This window comes from Salvelinus sp. IW2-2015, linkage group LG24, assembly GCF_002910315.2.
Source record: "Salvelinus sp. IW2-2015 linkage group LG24, ASM291031v2, whole genome shotgun sequence".
NCBI lineage: Eukaryota > Metazoa > Chordata > Actinopteri > Salmoniformes > Salmonidae > Salvelinus > Salvelinus sp. IW2-2015.
Genome location: NC_036864.1, coordinates 2,990,492 through 3,016,445, shown reverse-complemented (window position 1 = coordinate 3,016,445; position 25,954 = coordinate 2,990,492). Strand labels below are relative to the sequence as shown.

General features: G+C 44.3%; 4 protein-coding genes across 5 annotated transcripts in view; 2 read left to right on the top strand and 2 right to left on the bottom strand.

Moving 5' to 3' along the window:
- LOC111951310 (protein-methionine sulfoxide oxidase mical3b-like) overlaps positions 1 to 744 on the top strand; it is a 47,765-nt gene extending 47,021 nt beyond the window's left edge. The window contains exon 30 of the mRNA XM_023969368.2: positions 76 to 744. Within this exon, the coding sequence (XP_023825136.1) occupies positions 76 to 263 (188 nt within the window). The 3' untranslated portion in view covers positions 264 to 744. The remainder of the gene's footprint in view (positions 1 to 75) is intronic.
- A 2,340-nt stretch (positions 745 to 3,084) lies between these two features.
- LOC111951309 (leukotriene A-4 hydrolase) lies at positions 3,085 to 10,034 on the bottom strand. The gene is made up of 17 exons (XM_070434698.1): positions 9,827 to 10,034; positions 9,050 to 9,180; positions 8,670 to 8,790; positions 7,685 to 7,858; positions 7,311 to 7,363; positions 7,105 to 7,177; positions 6,852 to 6,992; positions 6,738 to 6,761; positions 6,570 to 6,640; positions 6,270 to 6,381; positions 5,053 to 5,065; positions 4,780 to 4,831; positions 4,412 to 4,466; positions 4,205 to 4,300; positions 4,011 to 4,093; positions 3,819 to 3,923; positions 3,085 to 3,633 (listed from the first exon to the last, which is right to left on the bottom strand). Exons 1-17 carry the CDS (start codon positions 9,980 to 9,982, stop codon positions 3,501 to 3,503), a joined length of 1,593 nt encoding a protein of 530 aa, XP_070290799.1. The 5' UTR covers positions 9,983 to 10,034; the 3' UTR covers positions 3,085 to 3,500.
- Positions 10,035 to 10,232: 198 nt separating this feature from the next.
- dennd6b (DENN/MADD domain containing 6B) lies at positions 10,233 to 15,491 on the top strand. Of its 2 annotated transcripts, none has more exons than XM_023969473.2 (17): positions 10,233 to 10,628; positions 10,868 to 10,906; positions 11,018 to 11,060; positions 11,635 to 11,747; positions 12,149 to 12,229; positions 12,391 to 12,451; positions 12,601 to 12,743; positions 12,882 to 12,937; positions 13,111 to 13,233; positions 13,358 to 13,453; positions 13,542 to 13,702; positions 13,786 to 13,940; positions 14,045 to 14,098; positions 14,189 to 14,298; positions 14,417 to 14,519; positions 14,704 to 14,778; positions 14,919 to 15,491. In XM_023969473.2, exons 1-17 carry the CDS (start codon positions 10,476 to 10,478, stop codon positions 15,039 to 15,041), a joined length of 1,689 nt encoding a protein of 562 aa, XP_023825241.1. In that variant the 5' UTR covers positions 10,233 to 10,475; the 3' UTR covers positions 15,042 to 15,491. The 2 variants fall into 2 exon arrangements, with proteins under 2 accessions (XP_023825241.1, XP_023825240.1); XM_023969472.2 differs by having other exon boundaries at positions 12,346 to 12,451.
- A 2,983-nt stretch (positions 15,492 to 18,474) lies between these two features.
- On the bottom strand, positions 18,475 to 25,833 carry gcc1 (GRIP and coiled-coil domain containing 1). The gene is made up of 3 exons (XM_023969306.2): positions 25,749 to 25,833; positions 23,105 to 24,291; positions 18,475 to 20,462 (listed from the first exon to the last, which is right to left on the bottom strand). Exons 2-3 carry the CDS (start codon positions 24,209 to 24,211, stop codon positions 19,083 to 19,085), a joined length of 2,487 nt encoding a protein of 828 aa, XP_023825074.1. The 5' UTR covers positions 24,212 to 24,291; positions 25,749 to 25,833; the 3' UTR covers positions 18,475 to 19,082.
- Between the last annotated feature and the right edge of the window lie 121 nt (positions 25,834 to 25,954).

The following is a 25,954-nucleotide window of genomic DNA, read 5'->3' as shown; positions in this document are numbered from 1 at the left end:
CACACAGTACCATAACGCTCGTAATAAATTCTCTGTTTTCAGCCTTCTCTMACTCCCTCTCTCCCTCTCTTTCAGACCACCTGAAGGGTGAGGCAGAGCTGGCTGAGGAGAAGCTAATCCTGGGGGAGATGTTGGAGGTGGTGGAGCAGAGAGATGCTCTGGTGTCTCTGCTGGAGGAGCAGCGTCTGCAGGAGAGCCAGGAGGACAGAGACCTGGAGGCCATCATGCTGTCCCGGGGCCTGGGCCTGCACAACTGGGCATGAGCTCTATCCCGAGGCCTGCACAACTGGGCATGAGCTCTATCCTGCAAAACTGGGCCTGAACCTGAACAACTGGGCCTAAGCACAGACACGTCACTTCCCCTCTAAAGCTGCGATCAGGGTCACGGTTGTGAGGTCACTTCCCCTCTGATACAACGTTATGACCAGGATCAAGGCGGGACTGTGTATGGATGATCAGTTTTTAGGATTGGAGATGTTTCCCCAATCCCCACTGCTACACACATCCTGCTATACCYCTGACTGACGGGCCTCTGAGACTGATGGCTCTATGCTCACTATACTCACCCAGGCTGTTGTTATGGCGATATGTGGCATGTGTGAATGATTTGTATTGTTATTTATTAACCATTTAGAAAAATGTATATTATGTAAAAAGAAACGGTACTAATTTTTTAAAACCTTTTTAAAATGACATGAATGATGTTTTACTTCACACATTGGATAATAAAGACAGACATTCTGACATCATGTTGTCATGTTTGAACATTTGAGGGGGACTCCTGTAGGGGAGAGGATGGGAGGAAGACCTGGGGCTGGGGATTCCAGTGAGATAGGGAGGGAAACTTCTTATGCAGTCTGCCTCCTGCACAGGTGTGGATATTGTGTTCAGTCAGAAATAGCTGCTGGGATTACTCTCAGCTTGTTCATTCCTGTCTAAACCTGCCACTTGTATAAAGGGGAGTGGCTAGATATAGTATGTGAAGGAGTTTGTGGCTCTGGGGTTAAATCCCCTGCCTTGTAGACAGAGTTGTAGGTTCAAAACACCTGTTTTGTGTGGATTTCTGTAACTCTCTGTCAAAAATACAGAGGGAAGTGTTAAAGTGTAAGGGAGTCTGTGGCTCTGGCCMCCAAAGCACATGGTTGTAGGCATGAATCCAGGTGCCTGCTCTGGAGCATGGTTGGATACTGAGGACTTCACTGGTCGGTGAGTCAAGGCCACCTGAGGGAGTGGCTGCCACACAATGATGGCTGATTGGATGGGAGGCGGGGGGGTCAATTCCACGGGTTCGAAAACGTGGACAGCAACTGTTATGGAGAAAACCGCCTGGAAAAAGTGTCCGCTTATTTTTTTTAATCAAGATCGATGGGTATCRCGGAAGTTCGGCTCTAAAGCCCAATTGTAATTTAATGGCAATGTTTCCGCGTTGCGGAGACTGCATATGTCAGCAGTAATTGGAAACTACTTTGAAATGTATATTGCGCAATCTGTAACACATCAGCGATACAGATTGAATAGGGCCCTTCGTTTTTAAATATAGAGCAGTCTCTATTGAAAACAAATAAGTGCCCACTTTTTCTGGGAGATTGTCTCAGTAACCGCTGCTCATTGACTCATCCCCTCGTTCTGAATTAAAGAGTTCCAGTGCTGCACGCAGGTCTTGAACCCATGACCTGTCATTGGAGGGTAAGCTCCTWACACCTGAGGCACCAGCTCGTTTACACTATAAACATGTCTCTTCCTATATGTATATTTAACATAGACTATGAAAATGCATTCAAAATAGTCCAGGCAGATGGGTTGCCTCCCACATTAATGTTCCAGCATATTAGTGCTGTTGCCTTAGGTCTTGGATTTCCGAGGCTACATTCTAAACACAGAGTGGAGATTTGAACCCGCAACCCCAGAGCAACAAACTCGGGCAGGGATTCAATCAGATCACGTGTTATAGGCATTGCAGCTTTTAAAGGCAATGTTCCCGTGTTCCYAGAGATCCCATTCCCAGTAAAAGCTGCATGCTGGCTCAATCGCAAGTTGTATTCCTATAACCCGCAATCGGATTGAATCCTGGCCTCAATCTGGGTGCCCTATATCCTACACAGCACATATACCAGATCCAGCACATCTACCTATCAGCCCTTCTCTCTCTGTCTGAAGCCAGCAGATTGGGATGGAAGTCTGTAGTCCAGTGTTGACTGGTAACCATCTCTCAGATTCTTAAATTCTCAGGACTACTGCTAGAGGGCAAATGCTGGGACGTGAAACTGCCTAATACTGTCAACTGATCATGAAAAAACACGAGACATTCACTACTCTATGATCATGGTGTTTAATGGCATCAAATAAAGGATGAGATATTGTAACTAATCCACACAGGTTCTGTATTTGAATCTGGACAAAATTTAACCATTCTAAAATCAGTTTCCCTCCCAAAATTTWAAAAATGTATCTTATAACTGATTTTTTTCTTTACTTTTCTGCCCTGAGATGAATACCTAGATGTCAGAGTTGGGGTCAATTCTGAATTGAGTTGCGAATTCTCTTCAAACTATTTGAAATAATTACAGTGGTGTGAAATACTCTAAGATCATGTTGTGGGTTGTCTATAATAATTTCCTTAATGTCTTTAAATATCCGAATACATTTCCCAGAACGCATTAGATCAAACACTAGTATGAAAGGGAATAAGCTATCATCTCATGACAAAGAAAAATACTGGTTTGAGTTATAATCAAACTAAAGCCTATAATCAATCAGATCAAGYGTTAACCRGCAATAGTCTCATTTGCATTAGAAATTCAGGACAAGAAAGTGTAGGCTACATAGAAATAATCATGCCCAAATTGAAAAATCCTTAAAAAAAATAATGACGACTTCTATCATCCTAATCGAGGTGTAGATTACATCTGTGTTCAAACTTGTAAAAAAGGCTTCATGGGATTTCTGTTAATGCAACGCCATGCAGCCAATGGCAATGTCCGCTTTAGGTATAAAGCTGGGGAGTCACTTGTAGATTTAACAGTTCCACCTCYGTTGTCAAAACAACCGCTATGCAGATGTCTGCTAAAGCGGATCTGATTGAATAGAGCCATAATATTTAAAATGGTATGTGTATTCTTTGCATTAATAAGTGGCATATGCTTTTTTATAAAATATCTGTCAAATTAATAGACTTCCAGGTCTTAGTTTAATTGGTTTGAATTCAATTCTACTTCTTTCAATTCAAATTCTGCTTCCTGTGGGCTGTGGCAAATTAGTTTGAATTGAATTAAATTCAGAATTGACCCCAACTCTGCTCGACGTATCATAAACCTCAATGTAAAACAAACAGAAACAAGACAATTCTGAATAGCTGCCGAGCAAAGTAGACAGTTATTAAAGGTGGGGGTGTGACAGGAAGCTTCTCTCTAGCTTTCTCCGGTCGTTTTGGGCAATGGGGTGGGGTATGTCCCRATAAAAATGCCGGCCTCGGAGTGCTTCYGGTGGGATTCCAATTAGAATCAGGTGCTCTTGCCAGTGTCCACCTTCAGGTCCTTGGCCACCAGATTAGACGTTACTGGGTGCATGGCTGCCCGGTGGGCTATGAACACACGCACCGCCTCCTCACGATACTTATCAAAGTTGTACACCTCTCTAAAAGAAGGGAGGGAGAAAGAGAGGGATTAGGTAGAACACAAGCACAAATGGTCCCTAAGTARGAGAATAGGACTCGTGTTTTTAACAAGATGCTGCCTAGAAATAATTTGATCCAGAAAGCACAACAACGCATGGCATCTAATAACAGAGATTGTCTCTCAGATAGTTGCGCCGCTGGTTACTTGAATAGTGGCCGTGTGAACTTCATCCTCCCCTGCTCTGTCGCCATCTTCAGCGCCATGGGAACGGCATCCTCCCACTTGGACTTGACACACAGCCGCAGCCACCTGGAAGAAGGGAGCCAACYGTGAGAGACAATGACACACACTTTGCCTGTACATACTGCACGATGGGACCCCAGAACAGGAACTCACCTGAAGCGGATCTCTGCGTTGTTGAAGGCGTTGAGTCGGTACACTTCCTGCATCTTCTTCACATGGCTGAGGGGGAGGGGCTCCTAGGGGGAGAAGATACGCTCATTGGTCTGCTTTGGATTCCAATAGAACGATCACATGGCTTATGGAAGGTTGCTATGATGACCAGGTGAGTGACAGTGAGGCGTGTCTACCTCTTGCAGGAGCAGAGACARGAACTCTATAAGCTGGTGGGTGGAGAGAGTCTTCACATCCACCTCACTGAAATTCCCCAGATCCCCCTCTTTGGTCTAGAGAGGGAGAGARAAATTAACATACAGAAAAACKTGTAAAAATGCTGTGTTCTACCATCATGAGGTTCTAGAACAAATGCATTATCAATGTGGAGCATGTACCCTCACCTTCACCCATCTCTTACACAGTGCGATGCAGGCGTCTGCCATAGTGGTGTCATATCTGGAGGAGGAGGGTGGCATTGATTTAACACACACACACACACACACACACACACACACAACACACACAAACACACACACAACACACACACACACACACCACACACACACACACACCACCCACCACACACACACAATGCCATCACACACACACACAAACACACACACACCTTCAGATGGTGACAGTGAACAGTCAAACCAACGCTAAACAGCTTAAAAAGACCACAAACTAACAAAGTGTGGCTCAAAAGGTGTAACAGGCAGCCAGATGGAGTGACTCTCGAGTGAAGATGGTTGGTAAGGTAAACCACCACTGTGGTTTGAACGGGGGCAATCCCAGCGTGTGCATCCAGCGTTCCAGTCCACCTTATTTCAGCGATGTCACCTTGAGATCGGACAAGGGAGCAGGTAAAGGTGAAACAGAGAAACGTTCAAGGAGCCACAGCAAAGGGGCTTTTGATAGCAAAGTTGGTAGGTGAGAGTGTGGTTTACGTACACGTTGTTCTTAAAAGTAGGTGAAGAGGTCTTCTTCCACTCCTCAGCTTAGTGACGCTGCTGTACAAACATCTGGATGTACGACTTCACACCCATAAAACACCTCTGTAAGAGAACACAGCAAATTAACACGAAGCAAGTGACTTCCAAAATTACAAAAAATTTTACGTGAATGAAATGCAACTGTGTGTGTGTTGGATTGGTTGGTGTCTCTCTATCTTCTCTCACCAGGTCCTCCCATAAGCTCCTCCATGTGTATTTAGAAGAGCGAAACCCCTTCTCGGTAGGGGACAGCGGGAGAAGCATCGTCGGGGGTCCACCTCATTCAGGTTGGAACCAGGTTGTCAAGGGTTGTTTGGCCCCAAACGGTTTCAACCTGGGAGAACAGAGGTAACAGATCTAGATAAGGCCGGCTACCACATGTGCACACGCCGCACGTTACACAAACAAACGCAAACACACACAGGTAGAAATAACATGTAAGTGGCTTGTCTTTCAGTGAAGTCAGACATTACTTAAGGGCCTTGTTCAACTGCAGCTCAATGCTCAAATCCGTTTGGAAAAACTGACTGTCCAGACAGCAGGTTACAAGTGACAGACCGGATTTTCTGTGTGTTCAGACAGCATCATTAGCTGACAGTCTACGCTAATTGTCATAGGTAACGAAGGTTTTGTGCAACAGTGGTGTAGGCTGATTGGTTGGCGTGCTGGTGCTTCCTATTCAGCAAGTTTATGTAGAAGCCAAGGTGGGACGTTCTAGTTTACTTTGAATGATCACAAATCATAGATTAGAAACACATTTAAAGCCTCAAATGTCAAGATGATCTAACTTTTCAAAACAACGGTCCTTATTTTTTGGCTAGCCACAGCAATCAACTAGCTAGCTAGGTACTGTTTACCTCTCTACCGATCCCTCACTCAATTTGTTGGTGAAGCTGGTTAGCTACCACATTTCTTGTCAAACTGTCAATAGAGTAGTAGCAAGCAAACAAATATGCCAACAAAACCACTTGAGGAGCAAATTAATCTGATTGGCCGTTAGACAAGTCGCATGGCCAGGAATCAGATGTATGTCTGCTTCAACACCTACGAAAAGGTGTTTGAAATGTGACTTGAAATATCCGATTCCATATGTTCTTTTTTTTTTGTGTTTGGTGGTTCAAACTCAGGAAAAATAAACAGATTATATAATAAACATTGGATGAGTCACTTCAAACTGCCAAATGTTGAACCAAGGCTTTGTGGTATCAGTGTGGTGTAACAGTGTTACAGTGGTACTCATGCATGTGTGGGTGTAGTGTTCTCTCACCGATTCCTGCAGGTCCTTCCAGCCGCCCATGGCCTTGAACTGTCTGAACTGTTCACTCTCCATCGACCTGCCAATCATTCTCTCAAGGTACACCGTGTGACCCTCGTTCAGCCTGGAGAAGGAAGGGTCACAGACACTAATTATGAACTCATTAACTCCGGAAAGCGATCTTCCTTTTCTATCTCTCCATCCCATTTGTCTGATACTCAGTTATGGCTAATTTCACCAATTGACATGATATCATTCCCATTCATTCAASCGAGAGAAGAACATTGATAGAATGTTTTCTCTGTGCCGTACCAGAAGTGCTCCCAGGTCTTGTTGGTCACCAGGTTGCCAGTCCAGCTGTGAGAGATCTCATGGGCTATGACCTGGAGAGAAACAGGAGGACACAGGTTAACACACCCATACACAGATATAAACACATACATGAGAAGACACGGACACCTGTGAACTGTGATTACTTACATTGGACAAGGATCTGTCTCCAGCCTAGAAGATAAACATAGGAACAAAGGAAGGTTAAAAAAAGAATACACAGGCAGGTGTATTTGGTATTGTGATGTGTGTACGGTGTCTCACCAGCAGTGTGGGGGTGGCAAAGGTAAGGCAGGGGTTCTCCATGCCTCCATACGGGAAGGAGGGGGGCAGGACCAGGATGTCATACTGGCCCCACACATACGGCCCCGCAAGGTCCTCAGCTGTCTTCAACATGGTCTCTGTCTGAGAGGGTCACACACACATTTCAATATTAAACTCTGCTGATGTAGAATGAGTGGGACATGGACATATCACCGACGTACCTCACAGATACACTAAATACTGAGAAACTCACCTCTGAGAACTCAAAAGCTGCCTTGTCCACAAACTCCTTCTCTGACCAAACACGAGACCTGGGCCCAATCTCTCTTGTAAAACAACAAGCAAACATTTATTACTAATAGAAATAATTAGGAGGAAAACAGGGCAATAGTTACATGTATGGGTGTGTGTGTGTGTGTGTGTGTGTGTGTGTGTGTGTGTGTGTGTGTGTGTGTGTACCTGCTCTCCAGAGCTCCCACCACGATGGCAATGAGGTAAGAGGGCATGGCCACCTGGGAGGTGTCAAAGGTCAACAATGGGGAAATCAATCAAACACAGCGGTCAGACACACACAGCCATGTACCTGCTCCAACACCAGTCTCTGAGAATGTACTTCATTCAGACTGCAGGCATGCTACGACGGGTTCCTTTTGTTATCTGGCTGTTATCTGGCTAAACTTTCCTTGTAATTAACTCCTTATTGCTTGATCAGCAGCTACTTTGGCAGCGCTGTACCTTGAACAGTCAAGCCAAAAAGCAAGACTGACAGTATTACGCTATCGATGGTTGGATGGAGAGATGGATAGAAAGTGATAGAGAATAGAGACACTGACTGGTTGTCTGAAGCGGTAGATGACCCGGCTGCTGTCCTGGGGATCAGGCTCCTGTCCGTCCCGTACAGCACTCATCACAGCCACCAGCTCCTTGGGGACAGACACCTGGGCATAGTAGGTGTGTTTCATAGCGGGGGTATCCTGGCAGGGTACCATGCTCCTGCAATGGGTGGCCTGGAGGGGTTTGAGGTGGTTATTAGCACATTGCTACATCCGCCACCTAATCGGGATTTATCTCCAAGAGGGGACAAATAGAATTAATTGAAGTAAACAAAGTCCTATTGAGTGCAATAATAGAGAAGGCTGTTAATATCAATATCAGCGACAAAGGAGCCAATGATCAAGGTCCTCTCATAAAGCTTATCTGTGCTGCAGCTGAACACTGCACCTTTGGACACACAGGTGATACAGGAAAAAGAGGGAGAAGAGGGATATATAATGAAGAAAGAAAGCAGGGGCAAAAGCAACCTCAACTGGCACAGGTTACGATCAMATTATGACATCTTTCTTCTGCTAAGAACTTCAAAGAGCAGCACAGGTTTYTGTGTGTGACTACAATACAACTGGCCAGATGTTGCAGAAGACGGGGTTGGGAAAGTGTTCTTTTGTGATGTCTTTTGAGGCAGTCGTACAACTACTCTGACAGTTAAAATGACMGTTGAGCAAGACTGGCATCCAACCAAAAATTAAGACGTTTCATGTTTGTAGAAGTGCATAATTCGTCTCACATCTGGCACTGGTTATGACCATTCTACAGCACTTTTCCTCTGATAAGAACTTCTAGCTACAGAAGTGGTTTCTGTGTGTGACTACAGTTACACTGGGCAGATGTTGTGTAAATGTTCAATTTTGATGCCACAGCAACTACTTTTACCATAAAAGTACTGTTCATGGCGCAGTCTTTTGTAAAAAAAATTAAATAAAAAATAAATACAAATACTTCAGGTTTGTGCATGTTCATAAACTCACACAGTGTGTGTGTTACCTGGCACTGGCTGAAGAGGTAGGGGTGTTTCTTCCCAGCAGTCTGTTCAGGAGTGAGCCACTGCAGCGCAGAAGCACTAGGTGCAGTCTCATAAGTCACCTCCACGATCACATGCTGACCCCTGACAAACAAACACACACACACTAAATATTACCCCTAAACCAGCATCCATCGGTTCAATGTCTGAGGGTTGAGTTACCTGGGGTGCAATCAGTGATGTGCAGTCTTCTGAACATTACAGATAGAAATGAAGTGAATAGAGAAGACACTATTCCCCTACTCTATATGACAAACAATCATATATGTTCTACACAATTCATTTCTATCTTAAGGTTCTGTAACATTACATCCTCCTGAACAGGCCCCTAAGGTGTGGTTACCTGGAGAGGTCAAAGGGCAGTGTGATCTCCAGAGGGGTTCCCATGAAGCTGTGCTTGGGTCCCAGAGTGAACTTTGCTGCCTGTCCATTGGCTGTTACCTTAGAGACCTTCAGGTCYTTCGTGTCAAGGGTCTGATCATAGGAAGGATGGAGAGAGAGAGAGAGGAAAGAAAAAAGAAAAAGGAAGTGGGGCAATAAGTTTGGGTAACCAACAGTGTGTCAGCAACTACAAGAACCACATCATCCATCTTCCCCCAGATTGTGACTGTAAAACAGCTGTCACCAAAAGAAATACATCATTCTGTCTCTCCCTGGCCCTAAGTCGCTGACTACATTTCCTACACCTRCTCTGAGAAACACAGTATGAACTCAGTTCTAAAGTTCACGTGCCTGGTATCACATGTCAACTCGACCTGTCAAAGTCTTACTGTCACTGAGCAGAACAGTGCCATAAAGCACATATGGCTAGCTACATATTATTCCTGAATTGACCCACTAATGATCAGATTTACAATGAGTGATATTCAGAGCTTGTCTTGAAGCAGTGTGTGATACGTTGTGTCTGATAAACTCAACCAAATGCTTTGTAGCAGTGTACTGAAACAGGTGAACTGAAACAAGGTTTACAACTGAAACAAGGTGTACTGAAACAAGGCTTTTTCCCACGTCAAGTTTAGTAGCAACACAAAGGCATTTTCTAGCAAGAATGAATGAACTTGGCTAGCTAGTTTAATAGCTTGCTGGCTAACCAGATTGAGAAATGAGATGAATACTGTACCAAAGACGTGAAATTATCCACTAAAACCTCCACGGTGAGCGCGACCTTAGCTTTGATGACATGGCTGTCAAAATCCACATGGTAGGTGAGATTCAGGTGCTTGGTAACGCACTTGGAGAAGGAGGAAAATGAGCAGGGGTCTGTAGCTGAAGCCATGTTCGGTCCAGGATCATGARGAGTGAGAGCAAAAAAACTAGCATTAGCTGTGAACTACAACCCGGTTCACCGCACGTCCATGTGACAGCGCCCTGCTGCATGCATTGTGGGAGTTGTAGTTTAGTCTGGACCTGAATGTGTTGAGTTTCCTTCTAAATTAATAATCAAACCACTACATGTACCAGAATGAGCTGATACATTTCCGTTCCCTTTCAACAATCTATTTCTTTGCGTTAATAAACACGTCGGGGAAAACATTTTAATCATATGAAAAGTTATGTAGATTTCAAAGCAGTCTTTGTATTTCGCTTGTTTTTAGCTTTTATCTGAACAACTATCTACTGTTACTACAGGACAGGGGGATTCAGCTGTCATTTCAAGCCCTTCTCACTGGAGGGCGACGCGTCTTGCTTGCATGTCACGAAGTAAATAGCTTAGCCAACAGGGCAGCACAATAATTCAGGGCAATGAGGAAATGGACCTCTGAGTCGTAATGGACCCGTTAGACAGCTCCGAATCGCGTCTTGTTGAGTCGGCARATGCGGCAGAGAATACAGAATCGAGTTTGCCATGGGCCCGTTTCTCGTCGTGGCTGGAGTGTGTCTGCGTYGTTACCTTCGACCTCGAGCTCGGCCAAGCCATAGAGGTATTGCGGGGTTGCAATGTACTGTACTGTAGCATCCCTAGCAGGTGTTGTTGACATCTGATCTAGCTAGCTAGCATGCTAATGTTCTTGTGTACAAAGTCTTGTTTGCTTGCAGAAAGAAATCAACATGATCCACGTAAYTTGGCCCACATCAACCTCTCATGTGTTTCATAATCTGGCCTGCCGGCGCATRTGTGGAATAGTGACATGACATTTTGGCACTTTCTCCTCTATTCCAGCTTGTGTACCCACACGATGTGAAACTAACTGAGAAGGAGGTAGGAAATTAATTTATGCTCTTTTTGTGATGCCCCACATACATAACAAGCTAGTTGCCTGTCAATAATTGTGTATGTCCCTGATTGTGCTTCCTCTCCTTTAAACTCCAGAAAACTAGCATTTGCTACCTGTCCTTCCCTGACTCTTACTCAGGTTAGTGTATTAGATTACACAAACTATCATCACGAAATACATTACGGTCAGAGGACCAACCCCAAATCGATCCAGGACACTAGGCACTTGTGGAGATCTGACATGATTTGATGGCTTTTAGSAATATGGTGAAACTTCCACCAATCCTATCAGAAGTTGGAACTATTACCATATTGCAGGGTTCCCCAACTGGCGGCCTGCGAGCCGAATTTTGCCCACAGGTGATTTTATTTGGCCCCCCAAAGTTTTCTGAGCAAAAACAGCAATTGTTTAAAAATGTTTTTATTTTTATTGCTGGACACAAAAGACTGTAAAAACACTAGCAAATCAGCTCMAAGTGACTTTAATTTTGGACATCTGTTCCCAAGTATTCCCACACCTAGTAGAGAGATACATGTGATTGTCTACAAATGTAAGCAAAGATCAGCCTGCGGCTGAATCAAGTTGATGATCCCTGCCAAATTGCTTGCACTGTCAAATCCACTCAGATCTCCATGTGTAGGGTCTAGAGGTCGATTTGGGATTGGGCCAAACATCTATATCAGTCACATGACCTGTGTGATGTGTTTCCCAGGATGCCTTGGAGACACCCAGTTCAGTTTCAGACTGCGCCAGTCTGTGGGCCGCAGGGGCTCCTGGTTYGGAGAGGAGGACGCCTACAGCAGAGACGCACCTGTCACACTACAGGTGAGCCCTCTGTCTGACCCAATCCCAAATCACACTTTTGGAGATTTGATTAGATTTGACAGGTGTAAGCAATAGSGTAATAGCTCCACCTTACCCTCTGATAGGCTAGGTGAAAGTTTCACCATATTGCTTATATCAACCAAATCCTCTCACATTGCCACAAGTGTGTAGGGCTTAGTCTTAGGGGTTGATTTGGGATTGGGCGTCTGTCATCGGTCTGACTGAATAAGTGGTCCAGGCCAGGGACAGTTTGGTTGCTTACCTTTTAGGGTTATGGTTGGTTCTCTGGTAGGGACAGCTAATCTTAAATCCGTGACTGGAGTGGAATATAATGTCAGCCACCACTAATTGTCTGTCATTGCAATAGCTTGATTATTCTCATCTTTCCCTTTCTCSCTCAGCGAGAGCTGGCCCATTTCTATGGCTATGTCTACTTCAGACAAGTCAAGGACGCCGCCGTCAAACGAGGCTACTTTCAGAAGGTGAGAAGCTTATGTTACAGATCTGGTTCGTCACCAGAACCACAATGTAATCACATTTGGTTTTCTCTTTCATTCTCTCTCCTGCCTTTTCTCTTTCACTCTCTATCTCTCTCTAGTCTCTTGTACTGGTGTCCAGACTACCGTATGTCCACCTCTTTCAGTCCCTGCTGCAGATCATAGCTCCAGAGTATTTTGAGAAGTTGGAGCCTTGCCTTGAAGCAGGTGGGGAGATATAACTTCTTGTCTTTTTTTTTTTCTTCCCAGTCTATCTTATTTATAATTCATCTCCCATTTATAGTTACCTAGGGCTCTAATGTACAGCCTGGACTCTACTTCCCTAACCTTTTCTTTCTCACTCTCCCACCTTGCAGTGTGCAACGAGATTGACCAATGGCAATCTCCGGTGCCAGGGCTGACACTCAACCTGCCTGTGATGGGCGTGGTCATGCAGGTCAGGATCCCATCCAAAAACGACAAACCAGGGGGAAGCCCGGAGAAACAGGCACAAAAGGAGGTTGGTGTAGCTTTTTATGTAATGGGCCACATGCCCATAAAAATATGACTGCTCCATGATGTTAGTAAAGTTGATGTTAGTTGATAGGTATCGCTAGAGGACCGTTCATCTAAAAAAGTATGTTTCTGTTATAACCAGAATCTTCTACCAGCCCCTATGATGCTACCGACCATACATGAGCTTGACCTGTTCAAGTAAGTGAAAATCTAAACTTCATATASTGTAAATAGTTATGTATCTGTTTGTGTTTATGTAAATTACATGGCTTGAACTTAGCTGTATTTTCAGTTTAATTTGAGGATGCATTATATTAGTAAAAGCAGCGTCCATTGTATATGAACTGACCTTTGCCCTCTGACCTGCCCAGGTGTTTCCAGTCCTTCCTGATCCACCTGCAGATGCTCTGGGAACTCATGCTGCTCGGGGAGCCCGTGGTCATCATGGCACCCTCTCCCACTGTCTCCTCGGAAACAGTGCTGGCCCTAGTGAGGTAAACAGAAAATGCATGAAATATGCCATATGATGTATGGCATTTAGCGTCACGTGTATGTAACGTAACTCAATGTAACTCGGTGAATTTGTAAATTKAAATTCTTATTYCTCCCATCCTACAGCTCGATCGCGCCACTGCGSTATTGCTGTGATTACAGGCCCTACTTCACCATACACGACACTGAGTTTAAAGAGTATACCACTAGGACACAGGCACCGTGAGTAGGGCTTACTCTAAACACTGGGTTTATATTCTATCATACCCGGGGGGCAACTCAACTCACCCTGCTCCCTTTCTCTCTCCAGTCCCAATGTAATTCTGGGGGTCACTAATCCCTTCTTCATAAAGACCTTCCAGTCCTGGCCCCACATTATACGCCTTGGAGAACTCAAGATGTCAGGTGATCTGCCCAAGCAGGTGAAGGTGAAGAAACTAGCCAAGCTGAAAACACTGGACACTAAACCAGGTAAAACATCTGGAGGTATGGAGCCAACATGGTTTGAGAGAGTGAGTTATTAGTGTGTAAGAACATGTTCTCCCTACCTGTAGGTATCTACACAGCACATAAAATGTTCCTTCAAAAAGACAAGTCCCTCATCAAAAGACTCCTTAAAGGGATCCAGAGGAAGAGGCCGTCTGAGGTGCAGAGCGCCATCTTGAGGAGACATCTGTTAGAACTCACCCAGAGCTTCATCATCCCACTGGTGAGGGGACTGCCTTCCCTATCACACTAACATCCCACCCCTAAATAGACTGTCTGTCTGTCCTGCTGTGTGTACCACCTGTCTCTCTGGCTGTCTTCCCCCAGGAACGCTACCTGGCCAGCCTGATGCCTCTGCAGAGGTCTGTGACTCCTTGGAAGGTGGGTGATATTGATAACAAACCTTTTTCTATAGTATGTTGATACTGTTTGAATATGGTAATAACGTGTGTGTGTGTGTGTGTGTTTCAGACCCCTCCTCAGAGCCGTCCCTTCAGTCAGGAGGAGTTCATGGGGACTCTGGAGCACGCTGGACCTCAGCTCACCTCTGTGCTTAAAGGGGATTGGGTTGGCCTGTACAGGTGAGTATGTTCACCTGCCAGCTCATCTGTCATTTCTAACTATTGTATCTTGTTGTGGCATATGTTTTTCTAAACAAATCATCCATAATGCATTGCACTTCAATGTATGGCCTTGTAGGAAATTCTTCAGGTCCCCCAACTTCGATGGCTGGTATCGCCTGCGACACAGGGAGATGACCCAGAAACTAGAATGTCTCCACCTAGAGGTCGTCTGTGATGCTGTGAGTTGACCCCACAGCCTTGTTCACTCACACCTAAAGACATTAGTTTAACTCTACTTACAGAGATTCATGTGACCAAAAAACTCAACCACAYGACTCCACTGACTTTACTTCAGTTAGGAGTCCTTTCCCTACCCATAAGAGTTGATTAGTTTAATGTTTTGTTAATGATCTGCTCGCCCAGGACCTGCTGGGTTGGACCAAAGACAAGTCAGAGGTGGAGATCGTGGACCTGGTTCTGAAACTGAGAGAGAAACTGGTCAGTAAAACCCATCAATATATCCATTACACTCACCTCAACGGGTGCCATTTGTAACATTCTATATTTAGTGTTGGGAAATGAATTCTGTGCCACAAACCATTGCGTACTATAGTCTCKGTCTGTGTCCCCCACTCCAGATGAAGGCTGGAAAGCAGCAGCTCCCGGTGAAAGAAGGGGTGCTGGAGAAACTAGAAGGATACCTCCAGACTGTCATCAGCTCTCTACCAGAGGACCTGCAGACTGTGCTACACAGATACTGACGTTAACACTGACGCACTGCTGTATATATACAGAAACTGACACTGAGTAGTGTTTTGTTTGACGTCTTTTTAATAACAACCTGAAACTAAAAGTATTGCCATCACCAAAACCACTACCCCCTCTGAGTAAGATAATGAAGATTTATAACTAGAAGTGTAGGTAATATAATAAACATAGCTGTTTCATCATGACAGTAACATTAGGTCAAGGGGAATCGAGAGTAGTTGAAATGTAGGCTTTATGAGATTATGCCTTCACTAAGTATCGTGGTTGTTACTAGAGGGATTGAAGCATATACCTTGGGAAGAGGGACATGTGGGTATAGCCTTTTGCTCTAATCCAGACATTTAGATGTAACATGCATAGTTGTTAGCATAAAATATAACTAGCATATGCACCTTTTACATTTATTTTATTTGTCATTAAACCCATAAAAGGGGTGAATTACATTTAAGTGACTACATTTTGAGGCTTTCATCAATCTCAGTATTTTCTATTGATCAAGCACAAACAAATCACACTACATTGAAACACCTCTAAATATCCAGGTTACACAAGCTTAGATTGCAGATTTCAGTTTAGATTTGTGTGTATGTACAAAAGTATGTGGACACCCTTTCAAATTAGTGGATTTGGCTGTTTCAGMCACACTTATTGCTGATAGGTATATAAAACCRAGCACACCGCYGTGCAATCTCCATAGACAAACATTGGCAGTAAAATGGCCCGTACTGAAGAGCTCAGTGACTTTCAACGTGGCACCGTCATAGGATGCCACCTTTCCAACAAGTCAGTTTGTCAAATTTCTGCCATGCTAGAGCTGCCTCGGTCAACTGTGCTGTTATTGTGAAGTGGAAACGTCTAGGAGCAACAACGGCTCAGCCGCAAAGTAGTAGGCCACACAAACTCATAGAACGCCCCCCCGAGTGCTGAATCGTGTAGAAATCATCTGTCCTTGGTTGCAACACTCACTACCGAGTTCCAAACTGCCTCTGGAAGCAACGTCAGCACAAGAACTGTTCATCGGGAACTTCATGAAATGGGKTTCCATGGCCGAACAGCCACACACAAGCATAAKATCACCGCCATTGGACTCAGGAGAAGTGGAAACATGTTCTCTGGAGTGATGAATCACGCTACACCATCTGGCAGTCAGGCGGATGAATATGGGTTTAGCAGATGCCAGGAGAACACCACCTGCTCCAATGGATAGTGCCAACTGTAAAGTTTGGTGGAGGAGGAATAATGGTCTGGGGCTGTTTTTCATGGTTTGGGTTGGCACCTTAGTTCCAGTGAAAGGAAATCTTAACGCTACAGCATACAATGACATTCTAGACGATTCTGTGCTTCCAACTTTGTGGCAACAGTTTGRGGAAGGCCCTTTCCTGTTTCGATATGACAATGTCCCCATGCACAAGCGAGGTCCATACAGAAATGGTTTGTCGGAATCGGTGTGGAATAACTTAACTGGCCTGCACAGAGCCCTGACCTCAACCCCATCGAACACCTTTGGGATGAATTTGAACGCCGACTGCGAGCCAGGMCTAATCGCCCAACATCAGTGCCCGACCTCACTAATGCTCTTGTGGCTGAATGGAAGCATGTCCCTTTTCCAACATCTAGTGGAAAGCCTTCACAGAAGAGTGGAGGCTGTTATAGCAGCAAAGGGGGCACCAACTCCATATTAATGGCCGTGATTTTGGAATGAGATGTTCGACGAGCAGGTGTCCACATACTTTTGGCCATGCGGTGTAATTGGTGCACAATAGACATATGGCTGAACTGAGCTTATTTATTTAACGTTATAGTGGTCAATGAGTGCATAAAACACATGTAGTACATTATGTTGTGGGTATGTGCATTTTTTTTTMTTTTTTCGAGGTTGACCGTGCCAGTCCTAGCCAAAGCCACACCAGCTCCAAGCTAATTCTGCTAAGAYATTCATCCATCAGCTAACATCTTTCCTAAACTACAACCACTCATTACATTGCAGGTTAACAGTGAATGTAAAACAAATGCAGCTGATCAGGGCTTCTACCTCACTCCYTTTTGTCTGTCTACAAGGCCTGCGTTTTACATAGGCAGTCCAATTATGATCATTGTTGAACTAATTGGTCTTTTGAGCAATCAGATCAGCTCTGAAAAAGATCTGTTATGATTGGTCAAAAGACCAATTAGTGGAAAAAGATCAGAATTGAGCTGCCTTCAAACACAGCTCTATTATTTCTCAAATAGGTACAGTATATGTGGTACTTAAATACTTTTTCTTCAGTTTGTTTTGTGAAGTACTGTAAAGGCATTTGGTCACTAGGGAAGCAGTAAACTGCAGTTTGCAGATGAGTATTGATAATACTGATATACTATTTGGATCCTGGTGTTTACTTATTTGTAATAACCTATTGTTTTTTTTGTATATAAAGAAAGTTTATGGTTTCTGATGCAAATATACTGTTAGTGTTACAAATAAAAGTTGGAAACTGTGCTAAAAGATAACTCAAAGGCTGTGATACATCCATGCACCCACACGTTTAGAGAATCGCAGATAAAAATTGTTTAATTTTCATGTTGAGGGAATCAAAACTATGGATTTCATCAATAAACATTGTATTATCTACACACAACTGTATACTAGAAAATAMTGTAATTACCAACCAAAGTATTCCGTTTTTTATCATACAATGATGTACAAAAMATCTAGCATTAAAGGGAAACTTCGAGAGTTTGGCAATGAAGCCCTTTATCTACTTCCCCAGAGTCAGATGAACTCCAGGATACCATTTTATGACTTTATTTAGGAAGTTAGCTTAGTGAGCCAATGCTAACAAGTGTTAGCGCGATGACTGGAAGTCTAAGGTATCTACTAGCGTAATAGCGGTTACCATAGATTTACAGTCATTGCACTAACGCTAGTTAGCAACTTCCTTCAAACTGCAGACAGAAACATAAAATGAGTTCAGGGAAGTAGATAAAGGCTGAATAATCCCTTTAAAGCTGATAGTAGCTCAGTATTAAAAAAGAAAGATTTACCCATTTAGAAGTTATCGTATTTGTGCATCTCTGAGCAACGTTCTATCGATTCCCAGGATCATTTCATGTTTATCAGAGCTATTCGCCCTTCAAGCAGACAGAAAGAAATACAGTCGGTATGAAGAGTTTTGCATAATCTTTTCCACTAATTGGTTTTATTTCAATATGATGCAAAACTCATCATACCCGGCTGTATTTCTGCCTGCTTGAACAGGGAATCTTTCCTTTAACGTCATTATGGCTGTGTTTACACAGACATCCCAACTATTAGTAAAATATCTGATCTGACTGGTCAAAAAAACTATTTGTAGAAAGATATCAAAATTGGGCTGCCGGTGTAAACGCAGTCTATCTCACCAAGATCAATCGATGATTTATTTTCAACATATGCAGAAGTATAGTTTAAATATTCAAATAGAAGCAGGAGATCACTAGTGAACAAAGGCAGATGAGGAACCTCAGACAACAAAATTTGACCTGTGGCGCAGGTCCCTTGACCGACATGGACAACCCAGGAGATAATCAGTGTTGTAAAGAGAAAAACAACTCTCACACAGGTGATAAAGACTGAGGTTGTCTAAAAGTTAGATTCTGTCCTTATCCCTGTGTAAGAACAGTCAATATTTGGTTACCTTTTGACAGAAACAGATGTGAGCCTCATGCTGATTCTATCTTATCAAAGAATCAAAACAACCAAACATGCTGCTTCACATAGTGACAGTGACAAATACAAACCCACACTTCTAGAGCCACTCATTAGATTGCGCAATCCGATGTGTGCTTTCACACATAAAGCAATCATTTTGAATAAAGTCTTGAGGAAAATAAAATGTAATCAACAGTGTCAAAGCTCAAATGTTGGTTGCCATTTCATTTGTCACCACACCAGAATCCTGGGAAAACACACCAAAATAAATAGACTTTATTCAGGAAAACTAAACACACACTTGTTGACTGTCGTAATGTTTCAAATGAGTTCTCATTATTTGCAGAGTGAGGAGCTGCACTCATCATCACCTCATCCCTGCCGTCCACCACGCCTGGTTCTGGTGCTGTTTGACCACCGCCTGCTTCTCCTGGGGGCTGAAGTGCAGGATGGTCAGTATGGCTGTGAGGGTCTGCTGACGCCCCCTGGTGTCCTGAAGGGTGAGGAACTTGTAGATTACGTTCTTGAGGTACTCCAGGTTGGCCCCCTCCCTGCCCTGGTCCCTGTGCCGTTTGTCCAGCTGGCCGCGGAGCTCAGCCACCTCCTCGTCGTAGCGCTCCCCGTTGGCGATCAGTCTCCCCTGCAGCTGGTGCACGTCCTCCTCYAGCCGRTGYTTCTGCCGCCGCAGYGAGCCGATCTCCACCTCCTTTCTYGCCAGCTGCTCRRCGTACAGGAGGAGCGTGGGCTCGTTGGGCCCCGCCAGCCGCAACGCCTGGGTGATGATGTCACTCTCCTCCTGCGCCAAGTCATCCATGTTGTTGGCGTTGTTGCTGTTGTTGCTGCCGCCGTCCGCGGTCGCTCTGAAGTCCGCCCCTGTGTCTCCTTCGTCGCTGTGGTGGCTTCTGTAACCAGCRAGACTGTAGCCGATAGACTTYAGCTTCTCCARCTCCTGGTCCTTCTCTTGCAGCAGGGCCATAGTGCGGTCCCTCTGCCGGTGCAGTTCCCCCTCCAGCCTGAGGAGGCTCTCTCTGTATTGGGCCTCAGCCCGGTCAAGCTCCTGTTTATGACCCTGCTGCAGCATCCCTATCCCCTGCTGACACTCCTCCAGCTCCCGGCGCTGCTTGGCCTCTGCCTCGTCGTCATGGATACGCAGGTTGATGTACTTCTCCTTGAGCTCAGCCAGCTGGTCACGGGCCTCCTCCAGCTCTTTGRCMAGGCTRCAGTCTTTAGCGTTCTTGTTYTTCAGCACCACCTGCGCCCGCACCTTGTAGCGCTCAAACTCCTCCTTCAGCTGCCGCAGTTCCTGCTGGTAGTAAAGCGCCGAGGCCTTCTCCCCGTCTGACGACTCCCCCCCACTGCCCGTCCCCTGACCCAGCCGCCCCTCCTTCTCAGCCAGCTTCTCTATCTCCATGGTCTGCTCTGGATGGTTCTTCTGTGTGGCTAGCAGAAGAAGCCTYTTCACCTTCTCCAGGCGCTCCTTCAGCACGTTCACATCCAGGCTGGCCTCGTCCATGCTGAGGTCCAGGGGGGAGCCCCGGGTGGAAGCGGCGATGGCCAGGGTCTTGTTCTCCGTGTCCAGCTGCAGGATGCGCTCCCTCAGCCGGTGGGCGTTCTGCTGGTCCCTCTGCCGGGCCTTCTCGCAGGCCCCAAGCAGCTCAGACAGCTCAGACACCCGCAACTCCAGGCTGGCCACACGGCCCTCCTCCAGCTGGGATTGCTCCTGTAGACGCTCCTCTGCCTGCGACACCTGCAGATAGAGAAAGGACAGGCACATGACAGCCATGAGACATAAATAGACAATGGAAGACAACAGTTCATGTATTGTGTTCCTTCTTCCTTTCCCTGAAAAGCAAGTGTCCTTATAATGTCATGTTATTCTCTGCCATGGAATTKATGTTTTATCAAGATATTTCTAATACAAGAGGTCAAGGGGTGTAGAATACATTGGTAAAATTCAGGTCATCAAATATTTTATATGTTCAAGTCATTCACCTTAATACAGGATACATTTGTAAAATCAATGCAGGGTGGRTCCATTTGAACTCAATCACTTTCTGACAGCACCCCTTTTGATTTGAACGAAACACTTCATACATATTTACCCATTATAAAAGTGCTCAGAAAGTGACGTTTTGATACTGAATGCCAAAACATTCAAGAGATTTAGTTGATATAGTTGCTCAAAGTTAACCTATTTTGCATACCCCGAGACATCCATGTTTTCATCACTGRAAAATAAACTGTTGAGATTGATATCATTTAAAAGCTTAAAAACAGGGTTGTCAAACTATTTCATMATTTCTTGGGAGGATTTGTATTTTTTTTWATAGAATTTATTTATTTTACCTGAAACGTTAATTATATAAATATGCATAAACTCAAATATTTTTTCATATTTGCATACGCTGTAGCTTAGACYCAAATTTACATAATCTAWGGTTTTTGTGTTTTGCCCGCCATCGGTTGAGACAACATGCTCCTTAATACAGGGTGGGTGTCAAGTTTTGGCTGATAAATGTACTAAAATGGTAATAAAATTGAAATGTAAACTTTCAAATGATACCCCAAAGATGGTTGGAGGTCCACACATCGGCACTTATCGTAAKAGTAGAGGTGTTAACCCCGGTGTCGTGGCCAAATGCCCCATCTGGCCCTCATACTATCATGGCCACCTAATCATCCCCAGCTTCCAACTGGCTCATTCCTCCCCCCTGTAACTCTTCCCCAGGTCGTTGCTGTAAAAGAGAATAAGGGTMAAGAAAATAAAAAGAGGATATCAAATGAGAGTTAAGAGTCTATATTTCTGTGAAATTACATTTTTCAACCATTTTCCATCCTACAAATTAGGAATAAGCAAAGGCTTTGATATCTGGTCAAACAAATGGAAAAGGAGTCTTAGACCACATCTACTAGAAAAAGTCTTAAAAAAGGTATCATGAATACATCAAAACACAATAATGTTGACGTAAAGACCGCTGCCAATTAATATAAACATTTCATTTTGGATAAATTTGCCGTCTGTAAATTTAATAAACATTGCCTTCTGTAAATTTAAYAAACATTGCCTTGTGCATTGTAGTTCTGTCACTAAAAACCCAAATTTTAAGATATTTTCTAATGTCTCTCCCTCATGAAGGAGGATAATGAAAGTTTACAGAACTAACAAGGTAGACCTACCAATTAGTTAGTGTTTTTACTGATATCAAGTTTGTTAATGAATTATTAAGTGATTCAAACTCGTTATCCTTTTACCAAATCGGTAATGGAATTACTGAAAAATATGTATCAGAATTACTGCAATTGAATTGACTACAATCTCCCAACTCGACACCTACCCCCTTTCCATTTACTGTAAAAAGCATCCTCGCCCACTGAGCACCAGATGTCCACGGACGTTGAAAAGTTGTTGAAATTTCGTCAGTCCGCCCTGGCCGGACCAAATCTGAACCAATCATAGACTTCTTATGTTTCACAAGTTTGGACAGTACAGCAGAGCACACAGTACAGTAAAGAACAGTATTATGTACTTCATTGTACTGTACTCTATTGTGATGTCCAAACTGATGAAACATAAGACTATGAATGGTTCAGATTTGGTCTGGTAAAGACCAACCAAATGCGGTCTTGTTTGGGGGCAGAGCTCATTATAATAATAGCCAGTGTGTAAAATACCCAAATGTGCAAAAGAAAGATATTATGCATGTTCACCTTTGTGTATCTATTCAGGATACATCACCAGGAAAATAATGATATTCATARCCATAATTATGCATTTCTGGATTGTACAGATCAGGGACCTGTGTTGTAATTCCGTTACAGGGTGTAAATCCACTTCACCTACTGTAGTTCAATAACCAAAGTATTTTTTGTTGTTAAACTAAGGTGTCATATCATAGCTGACACCCCATTCTTTCTGCAGACATCTTTGAATCTTAATTCAGAGCAGATATTTAAGTGTTTGAAAAATGTTGTCGCATAAAACAAATGAAAACTGGGAGATTTTACTGTAATTCTGTTACCAAACTTTGCACAGTTCTTCCAGTCAATGTGTTTTTGTGAAATTCTGTGTAAATTGTTCAAAGTAGTCCTTGCGCATCGAGTTGTATGGAATGTTAAACTTTGAAATTAACGTCTTGTTTGGTATACATTTTAAAGTGAAAAATCAKAGTCATAGCGTAATTCCGTTACCATGGAAATGCCTGTATGAAAAATGGGTCAACTTTGAGTACCTTTATCTCCTGAATGTTTTGGCATTCAGGTCCAAAAAGTCACTTTGACCACTAACTACTCCATGAGGAAACATACATGGAAAGTGTTGTTTAAATACTGTTAAAATGTGATTGAATTCAAATGGATTTACTGTACAGTCTTTCCTAATCATTACCATACCCTTCTGATCTCATGATGCATCTGCTGCTGAAAGTGGTTCTTGAGTGCCGACAGCTCCCGCTGCAGCTCCTCCACCCGGGGGTCTGGCTTGTTCCTCTCCGCCTCCGCAGTCTGCAGGCTCCTCCTCATCTCCTCCCTCTGCTGGGTCACCTCTTTTAGCCGGGCCTCATAATCGTGCCCCCGATCTGCGGCCTGTGTGACTTCCAGCAGGACCTCCCTGGCGTCCTCCAGCCGAAGCTCGGCATCCTGTCTCTGGCCTCTCTCCTCCTGCAGCAATTTCTGGAGCTCTCTGAGCATGTGGGCGTGGTCACCCTGCTCCTGCTCTCTCTCATGTTGCTGGGTGATAACCCGAGCCTTGCTCTCCGCCAGCTGCTCATGCAGGGCATGGATCTCTGCTTCATGCTGCCTCCTGGACTCCTCCAGCCTCCCCTGGAGCTCATCCATGTCCTGCTTGATCTTCCGCTTGTCGGCCTGGAAGTTGGCCTCCATCCTGGACTTTTCCTGCGTGACCGTGGCCAGGGAGCTGGTCAGGGTGGTCAGCTGGGTCTTCAGCTGGAGAACCCTCCGGTCAACCTCCATAGAAGAGGTGGGTGGGGGTGTAAGGTGCTGCTGAACCTCAGACCCTCCACTACTGCTGGAGCTGATACCGCTCTCTGACCCATTAGCCTCCTCAGACCTCTGGGACACTGAGGGGCCTCCAGGCCCGGTCGCTCCCATCTCTCCTGGGCTACTACCCTGCTCCTCTTCAGCCTGGTCGCCCTTGGTGCTCCCACTGGTAATGCTGGTAGCAGTGTCGGCGGAGGCTGCTGTGTCCAGACTGTCCTCGCTGTGCATGGAGCAGTGATCATCTTGTAATTCAGAGGTCAAATGGCTGCCACTGGCAGAGCCGTCATCTCCACGCTGGCTGAGGTCGACCTCCTGGGAGACAGTCAGTACCTTCAGACTAGCCTCCAGAGCCTCCTTCTCCTTCAGCAGGCTCTTGTAGGCCCTGACSACATCCTTGAAGCGTGTTTGATACTGGACCATCTGCTTTCTCTGAGTCTCTATGGTGTCCACAAGCTCCTTCTTGCTGGGGCCACCCCCAAAGCTCATCCCAAACTTCTCCATGGCTCAGTGGGTTTTTGGTTTTATTTTCAGTTGCTTGACTTCCAGCTGGGATCCATGATTGCTGGCTTCAAACAAAAACCCTGCATGGAACATAGTAAGAGGAACCATTGTTGGACAGCATCATAAAACAGTAGCAAGCTAACGCTAGTGCCAAAGATACATTGGATTCAGAAAGTATTCATACCCCTTGACTTATTCCACATTTTGTTGTAACGAATTTAAAATCGATTAAATCGAGGACTTTCACATTATTGTATACTTGCCGTCATTGTCCTGTTGGAACGTAATTCTCCCCCAATCTAATGTCACTTGCATTCTGAAGCAGGTTCTCTTCAAGGATTTGCCTGTATTTGGCTCAATTAATTGTTCCCTCTATCCTTATCAATCTCCCAGTCCCTGCTGCTGAAAAGCATCCCCATAGCATGATGCTGCCACCACCATGCTACACGGTAGGTAGGTATGGTGTTAGACAGGTGATGAGCTGTGACTGGTTCTCTCCAGACATAGCACTTCACATTCAGGCCAAAGAGTTAACTATGTATCTGTCATGTGCCTTTTTCTCAGGAGTGGCTTCCGTCTGGCCCAACGCCCAATTGGTGAAGTGCTGCAGAGACTGTTGTCCTTCTGGCAGGTTCTCCCATCTCAGCCAAGGAACTATGTAGTTCTGTCAGAGTGGTCATTGGGTACTTGGTCACCTCTTAGACCTAGATCATGGTCTTTCTTGCCCAGTTGCTCAGTTTTGTTGCACGGCCAGCTCTAGTCTGGGTTGTTCCATATTCTTGTCCATTTMCCCAATGATGGAGATCCCTGTACTCTTAGAAACTTTCAACACTCTAGAAATTGTTCTATACCCTTCCCCAGATATATGCCTCATGACAATTCTCTCTCTGAGATCTACAGACAGTTCCTTGGACTTCATGGTATAGTTTCTGCTCTGACATGCAATGTCAACTGTGGGGCCTTATATTAGGCAGGTGTGTTTCTTTCTAAATCATATCCAAACAATTGAATTGGCCACAGGTGGTCAATCTCAAGGATGTTCAAAGGTAATTGGATGCACCTGATGTCAATTTGGAGTGTCATAGCAAAGGGGTGTAATGACTTATGTAAATKATAGATTTCTATATTTCATTTTCAATAAATGTGCTCAAATTTTCTAAAAACATGGGTGACAATTATTTTTATTTAATASATTTTGAATTCAGGCTGTAACAAATGTGTAATAAGTCAAGGGGTATGAATACTTTCTGAAGCACTGTATCTGTGTTCGTGTTGTCTACTGGTCTGTTTACTTTACAAGACATATTTCAACCGACATGGGCAGACTAGTTGCAAATAAAAAGAATGTATTATTCGACAGCTAACATTAGCTATGCTAAACTACACAACAATCTGGAATGGTCTTCGCGAAAGACCTCTCTCTCGCCCTCTTCGACAGCATACAATTAGCAACAAACAGTTCGATACCCCAATGTATAATCAAAATTACACTAATATAAACAGGATGTGCAATATCACAACTTTAAAGTAAACTCACATTCGGAATACGACGTGTCAACAAACGACGGTTATCCAAGCTACTTCCTGTTCTTCACAGTAGGATTTTTTWAACGTTAAATAAATGTACTAGAAGCAGTCTGTAAAAGCGGCCATTTTGCAAAGGTCGAAATAATCCGTTATCTGTCAAATACAGAGAATATTCAACATTCTCAATGAACGACTTCTGTGCATATTTTGATACTA